General features: G+C 39.9%; 1 protein-coding gene across 1 annotated transcript in view; it reads left to right on the forward strand.

The window, feature by feature from the left end:
* The window catches only part of LOC128660076 (zinc finger protein 25-like), a 128,141-nt gene that overhangs the window by 46,776 nt on the left and 73,545 nt on the right, over positions 1–7,820 (forward strand). Inside the window, exon 3 of the mRNA XM_053713688.1 lies at positions 3,513–3,596. Coding sequence (XP_053569663.1) covers positions 3,513–3,596 — 84 coding nt within the window. The remainder of the gene's footprint in view (positions 1–3,512; positions 3,597–7,820) is intronic.

Here is a 7,820-nt window from a genome sequence, read left to right on the forward strand (position 1 = left end):
ACAATGTCTGCTGTGATTGGTTTTGGACACAATATTTAGAGTCCAAAATCTTTAAAATTATATATTTTGGCTGGCCATGAACTGTACTGTAATCCACGGTGAATCCTTCTTTAGATCTCTTGTCTTTCAAACTCACATTTGGACAATTTAGCATAAAGGTGGTTGTTGCATAAATGAGAAAGGACTTGTTTCACATGACTGCAGTGCTCATTTATGGAGGAAGAGAAGATCATCCAAATAGGAAGTGCAAGTGAGAATGATTAGTATGCACTATAGGATATGATACTAAATACTTTTCTATAAATACAATCCCTGTAGTGTATAAAATATGTAAAAGAACATAGATAAAGCTCTGGGCTTAAGGATAGAAAGTGCGCCTATCAGGCTAAAAGTATCAAAACACCTTTTAAGAACTATCAATAAATTTTAATAGAATACAATATTAATACAGTCTAAAAGAGGGACGTCTCCCTTAAATGTCAATTATAAAAAACATATTCTTTAAAATACGAGTTTGTTGAAATAAATATTAAATGGTTTGCAAAAAACCAGCCAGTACTATATATCATGGACAGCAAACAGTATAAAAAACAAATATCGCATATATATGTCAGTTATAGCACAACCGTATGTGACAGAGAAATTTAAAAACCGTTCATGAACTTGTAGTTCAGAGGCGATATCACAGAGTTATACAGGATGACAATTTGGTTTGTTCACTTATTAGGAAACAGTTCTCCTATCATAGTGGATATGCTGTACTTTACTGTGACTTCAGAGGATGTTCCTCGGTCAAATCTTGGACCGTCAAAGCGCTCTTCTGGGAGACGCTTCACAAACCTTAACACGTGTATGTTGGCTTCTGACGTCACGCCTCCTCCGTAGTTCTCCAAAATAGAAGTTGTGACAGCGTGAGGGTAAACAGCTGTTTGTAGATTTTAGTAACAGTGTTACTTTGTGAGTTGTATTCTGTGCCCCTAAAGGTATGCGTTGGGCTCAAATGTGAAGTGGGGTATACAAATTCCTCCTCACTTCCAATATAGCACTTGCAAAATTAACCTGGGTTAAAAAGTGAAATAAAACTGGATAAAAGTCGTTCTTGGTTATAGGTTGCAGTGTCACATATACAAGCGACGCGTTTCGCCCTCCCTTGGGCTTTATCAAGATGTCAACATCTTCACGTCCAAAGGGCATAACCAGATATTAATATTCATGTCCAGCCCGGGTGTTAAAGGCCGTCTTCCACTCATGTCCTGGATGAATACTGACCAGGTTATAGGTTCCACAAAGATCCAATTTAGTAAAGATCCGGGCTCCCCGAAGATGGTCAAATAATTCTGGAATCAAAGGAAGGGGGTACCGATTTTTGATTGATTGTAATCATATTCAGCTCTCTCTAATCAATACAAGGCATTGAACTCCCATCCTTCTCAACAAAGAAAAAACTGCACCAGCAGGTGATGAAGATGGATGACGCCCTTGGCCTGTTTCTCTGTAATATACTCTTCCATAGCTTAGGTTTCTGTTTGAGAGTGAAGGTAAGTTATACCCTTATGGATAGGTGTCCCAGGGTACAGGTGAATCTTGCAATTGTAAGTCCCAATGAAGGGGCAATTTGTCAGCCCCCTTTTCCTCAAACATCTGTAAATTCACTATAAGGTTCAGGGATACCCGAGGCAGAGGTAATGGGAGAAAGGAGATGCTGTTTACCAAGGAAGGGTGGTTTTAAACAGGTACCAAAACAGGAATCACCAGATTGGGAGAGCTGACCAGAAGGCCAATTGAACTGGGGATTATGCAGAGTCAGTCAAGGTAATCCTAATACTTAGGGATATAAATGGGATTCTATAAGGTCAAATTTAAGGACCTCTTGATAAATAAATCCCAACAGAAACAGTCAGAGGTAAGGTCTCAAAGTGCACTAATCTATAGTAGCTACCTTAAATAGCTGATGAGAAGGAAGTTGCAGTCAAGAAAAATCCCTGCAGCACCAGAGTCTACCAAGGATTCCAAATGGTGTTGTATTGAGTCTGCAGTTATTGTTAGAGGTACCATGATACATTGGGGAGAAGTGTTTAGAAACTTAAAGCTTAGTGGAGCTTCTCCTGACTCCAGAAGGGCATTCTCTGAGTGGGTGGTTCTTGGCACCACAATAAAAGCAAAGACCATGAGTGCATTTCTTCTATCATTCAGTTTCAGATAGATGGACAGCTCCTAGATCCATAGGCTCTCCACTCAGTGGTGGAGAAGAGGCAGCAACAGACAGAGAAGGGAATTGTGGTGCAAAGTGTACAAGATGCCTGACAGAGGTGCAACAAGCTTGCTGTCTTTCTAAACAGCGATTGCCCAAGCATATACAGAGAGCTATAAATTTTTAATCAATTCTGGGATTTCCTTGTTGGTGAGCTCATCCTTAATTCTATCAGCTAATCCTTTAGGGAAAGCTGCCTTTAGAACTCTAAAGCCCAATTAGTCTGAGGCAAGAGTTCAAAACTCTATAGCATATTGGAAAATGGGTCTATTAACTTGGTGGATGTTTAGAAGAGAAGCTTCAGCAGTGGCTGCTTTCCCCGGAATATTAAATAGAGGTGAAAGTGGAGATAAAATCTTCAGTATTAACCTAGAATATCAGCATTGTTTTCCATTAAAGGGGAGATACCCAGGTTAGTGCTTGACCTTTTAAGGAAATTATGAAAGTGCCCTGGCTTGGGAAGGCTGTAACATTGTTTGGTTATTAAGTGCAGCCTACAATGATTGATTGATTTAAAAAGCATTGGCAATCCTGTGCAGCCGCATCAAATTTCTCAAGCACAAGAATCATGGGAACGGTAGAAGAATCTGAACTGGAGGTCATACATAACACAGAAGGCAAAGTAGATGTTGGTGTATTTTCTGAAGAGGCTCCCTGGTTACATAGAGAGGACAACCTAGCAGTGGTGTGATCAAATCTATCATTTAATGCTTGTAGTTGGGTAGAGTGGGCTCCAAGCATTTGCCCCTGCCGGGTCACATCCTTTGCTAGCTCCTCTAGGTTCATGGCCCATGTATACTGTCACACCTGCCTCTGTGTCAAAGAGCATAGTGTAGTCAAAGTCCAGTTCAGAGATCAAAGTAAACAGCAAATCCATGAAATACCAAGGGGCAGATAAAAAGCAGAGTCCAGAATCCAAATCCAAGTCTGTAACATCAACCCAAATAGCAATGCACAGCAAACCCTGAGTAGCAACTCAAACTGTCAATGACTGCTGGAAAGGCTGGGTTATATAACCAGAAAGTTATTTCTAATTGCCCGCAGCTGCAGACAGGTAGAACCAAAGTGCAGGAAAACAAAAGCCAATTAGGCAAAGAAATAGGCTGCAGTTCAAGTGCAAGGATAGCACATAGTAAAAGTAATAGCCCAATAAGCTGAGGTCTCAGGTTCAATCCCAGGGTGTGACAATAAGTTTGTATGATGTCATGATGTGCATTTGATACAAGTAGTAAAAAAATCTGCCATTTATTTTATTTCACAGGAATACCAGTTTCCAAACCAGACATCCTGTTAAAGATTGAACAAGGCAAGGACCCATATGTACATGATGCTGAGGAGCCATCTGGTAAGAGACCTTTAGCATTTCGTAAAATACCTGCTGTAAAGAGACCAACATCAAAAATATTGTATATCTACTTAGTCATGCTTTAGAGCAGACACAAAAACTAATTTAGTATTTAGGAGCATATGCTTTAGACATAATAATAATAAGGTGCAAAGCAACTATAGTAGCACTGGTAACTGATGAATTATTATCAGTAATAAAAGGTCCATATTTGTTTCCCAGTATTTTTAATGCTTCAGACTTACTGATATGAAGCTTTATTTTTGCCTGATACTTGACTTGTGTTTCTAACTCAAAAAGTGACCCTGGATGTATTTAAGAAAAAGGTGTGTACTTACCTCGAGAAGGAAGCTCTCTTCCAAGCCTGAAGCAGTTTTGTACATGAGGGTTACCTTTTTAAATGTGTCTTCCTGTTGTCCATCCTTCACCTTTGCTTATGCTGCATGCAGATAGCCTGGTCCCTTATGCAAATCCTTGGACACGTGGCCCTTTTGATTAGGTTCAGATTCACAGAGGGAAAGTAGAGTAAAAAACACTCATCTACTTACCCAGTGCAAATCCCACAAGCTCACACCAGAAACTGTAAGGTGTTGGTTTCAGAGGGGGAGTGTCAGTCAGGTCTTGGGCCCACCGTACCACCTGGAAATGAAAATTATTTGATAAGGACATCCGGAGAACAGTAATTCAGACCACGCAGCAATGATCTAAACCTGTTCTGTTTATTGAAAGATACAAAGCATGTCTTATAGACGACAGATACAGCATATGGGTTAACTTGATGACACGTTATGACCGCATAATTTTACACAGTGTTACACAGTGTTTGTCAGGAAAAATACTAGCTCATAAATGATATTTCTATAGTCATAATAAGGAGTGCATCTAGGATGAAGACAAGGTTATTTGAACATCTTATAGAGATAGTACCCTCCAGGCGTTGTGTCAGGGACATCTGCAAGGTTAACTAGCTTTGCAGAGAATAATAACAATCATGTATTTCTCACTACAGAATAAACCACTATAATAAAGGTTATTCAGACAAGATGGATGCCAAAGACATAATGGCGGCCAAGAACAAGATGGCGCTACTTACGCTAACAATAATTCCTAACAATTGGGATTGGGTCTGGAGCTAAGAGACCAAAGCCCTTTCATTCTGCAACAGATCAATCTGGTTTTGTTAAACTACTGAGCATTTTAAGTAAGTTCCAGGAGTCCCCCTTTCACTGCTGCAGTATTCCTACACACATTTTTAAATTGGCTTTTAGTAGGATATTGGGTTATTTATTCCTTTTTAATGTCAAGGAAAAGCAAAAAGCTGTAGTCTTGCAATAAAGAAGCATCTCAGTTGAGTGGGAAATGTTCTGAATTCATTAACACCTTCTTTGCTGCCACTGTTTTTCAATGGTAAAGCCCCTATCCTGCCACCACCCCTTTTGGAGGAGCCAATCTATACTTACTGGACTAAATGAGGCTTGCTATTTTGTTCACAAAACTCATGTTGTTTTGCAGCATTAAATCACTTTCTGCAGACCAATTAGGGACAGTAATGTAGCTGGATTATGCTTGCACAATCTGCAGTGTGTAATTCCATTTCTCCAAATTGAATTGACAAAAAAGATTAAGTGGGTTTTATGTTCTCTGTGTAGTCAGGAGTAGCACATTCAGTTTTCTGCTGTTACCTTGTGTCTTGCACATATCACTAAGACTCTGCAGTAGGTACTTCAGTCAGACTTTTATTCAGCTACAACCACATGGCTTCTTTACTAAAAGGTTCCTCACATGTTAAAACTAAACATGGCTTTTGACGATATCAGAGACCCAGACACAAAAGCTGCAGTAATCTTAACATCCCCTTTATTCTCAAAAAATAAATAAATAAAATAAAATAATGAACAGACAGTGGATAATATGGTAACATACTACATGTTTATCACTAAACCATACACTTGAACTTAGAAGAGTTTATCTCTATAGTCTATGTGCACAAGACCTAGGTTAGAGCCTAGATTTTAGTCAGTTATGTTTTCTGCAATAAGTCCACCTTCAGATTAGGTAATTCTTTGCTGAATAATCTCTCACTGAATCCTCGCATTGCCATCTGGAAGGTGGCCTTCTCTGTCTAAAGGGCCATAGAGTATTTGGTTCAGGAAAAATTGTCTGTGGAGGAATACCCGTTTGTTGATCACCTGCGATATTTAGTTGTTGGACAGAATCATTCTGAGGTTGATCTGTTTCAGTTGTGTTCACTGTATTTTCATCCTCAGAAGACTCAGGTGGGCACCAGACTCCATGCAAGATATCTTCACCATCTGAATCCTTGTATATTTGCGTAGCTAGTTGAAAACTGTCTCATTTGTTCTACATGGCGGCAAACTGTACCACCAGCTTGTAGTTGACCTTTAAACATTCTGTTGCCTATGCCTTGTATTATGACAGCTGGAATACATTTATTCTGGGCACGGTAGTTTCTAACCCACACTCTGTCATGAAGAACAAATTCTGAAACACTAAAAGTGTTGAATTCTTGTTTGGGATTTTTTGGTCTAACGTTATCCAGTGGAGTTCTCAGGCATCTTCCAAACATTAAAATTGTGGATGATAGCCCAGTGGTGGCATGGGGAGTGTTTCATTAGTTAAAAAGTTAGAAAGGGAGTTTGGGTTAAATTTTGATTTGTAAGAGACAGCTAAGTGACATTTTAAAGTTTGTACAAATCTTTCAGCCTGTCCATTAGAGGCTGGAAAATAGGGAGCTGTCTTACAGTGTTTGATGTTATTTGAAGCTAGAAATGTTTCAAATCCATGTGATATGAACTGTGGACCATTGTCTGAGACTAAAGTCTGTGGCAGTCCAAATCTTGCAAACATACTGGAAAGAACTACAATGGTTGTTGTGCTTTAGTACCTCAAGGGGATGGCGGGGATGAATGTGCTGATGTGTTTGGATGGACCACTAAAGTTAGTGCTCCATATTCATATCAGCTGGCAAGTGAGGAACGTAAATACTGTACTATGGGATCATACTGTGAAATGATCATTCTTGAAGGTGAGGATCTTAATCTTTGTTATAACAAAGTGACTAGAAGACTCAATGTGAAGCCTGCACATACACAACAATGCAGTTTAAGCGTCCCCTCCTACACTAACTTTACACGTCATCTTTTGTCCTACATCCCCCCCCCCCCCGGTTTGTTGGCAAATCCTTTACATACCACACAGCACTTCTTTATTTGGCTACTTACAACATTTCTACCCCTACATATGTATCCACGATAGAAGGGCAGAATGTCACATTGAATATAACATGGGATATGGGTACTTATCTTGTGTTCACACATGAAACTATCGTATCACGTACCATCCTATCCCACAACCTAACTAGAATAAATAAACTACTCAGAGCATCCGTACACCTATGTAGCCCTGGAATCAGGACATATATCCACCTTAATGGTTCCCGTGCCAATGAAACATCCCTCAAGTGGGCAACGATTTCTCCCTTAATCAATAACTCTGTGTTTCCATCCTATATCCCAGAAGTTAATAGTTACAACACAACAGACAAATTGTACCGCTTTGATTACAACTTTCCTTGGTAATATAGGTATTTCTGTTGACGCCCCCATTTCACACGATGTCCAATCCACTATTTCCTCTTGCTCCCTTACCAATACCAGTTTAACTTTGCTTCCAACCCCTGCTAATGTTTCTTGGCCTGCTTGGACCACATTAACCACTTATGGTTTATTTTGCCCCCCCCCCCCTTTGACCAAAATAATGATCCCCTGTATGATTTACATTGGACTTCCTATGACTGTATGTTACTGCCCTCCCCTTCTACTACTAACTCCACGACTGTTCCTATACCACACACGTGCCAAAACACCTCTACTATCCAGCAGACTTTACATTTGACCATTAACATCTCCTCACCCAATGTTTCAGTCTGCTCCACCGCCCGGTTTAAACATGAATGGTACGATACCCTTTTGGGAGCTACAGGTAGAACACTTGGTGTCTTGAATGGTATTGACAGTGAGGTTATTAGGAATAAGTTATCCACTGCCGGGGATGATGTTTCTCAGTCACTACACCTTATTGGCCATTGGGCTCCTACCTTATATGCTTCCCAAGCAGAGGGTCTAAAATTAGAAGGCCACATGTTCCATTTTTTAAACAATGTTAGCTTAGCCATCACGTCCGGGGTGGCCAGAGCCTTAAATG

This window comes from Bombina bombina, chromosome 5 (genome assembly GCF_027579735.1).
Source record: "Bombina bombina isolate aBomBom1 chromosome 5, aBomBom1.pri, whole genome shotgun sequence".
Taxonomy (NCBI): domain Eukaryota; kingdom Metazoa; phylum Chordata; class Amphibia; order Anura; family Bombinatoridae; genus Bombina; species Bombina bombina.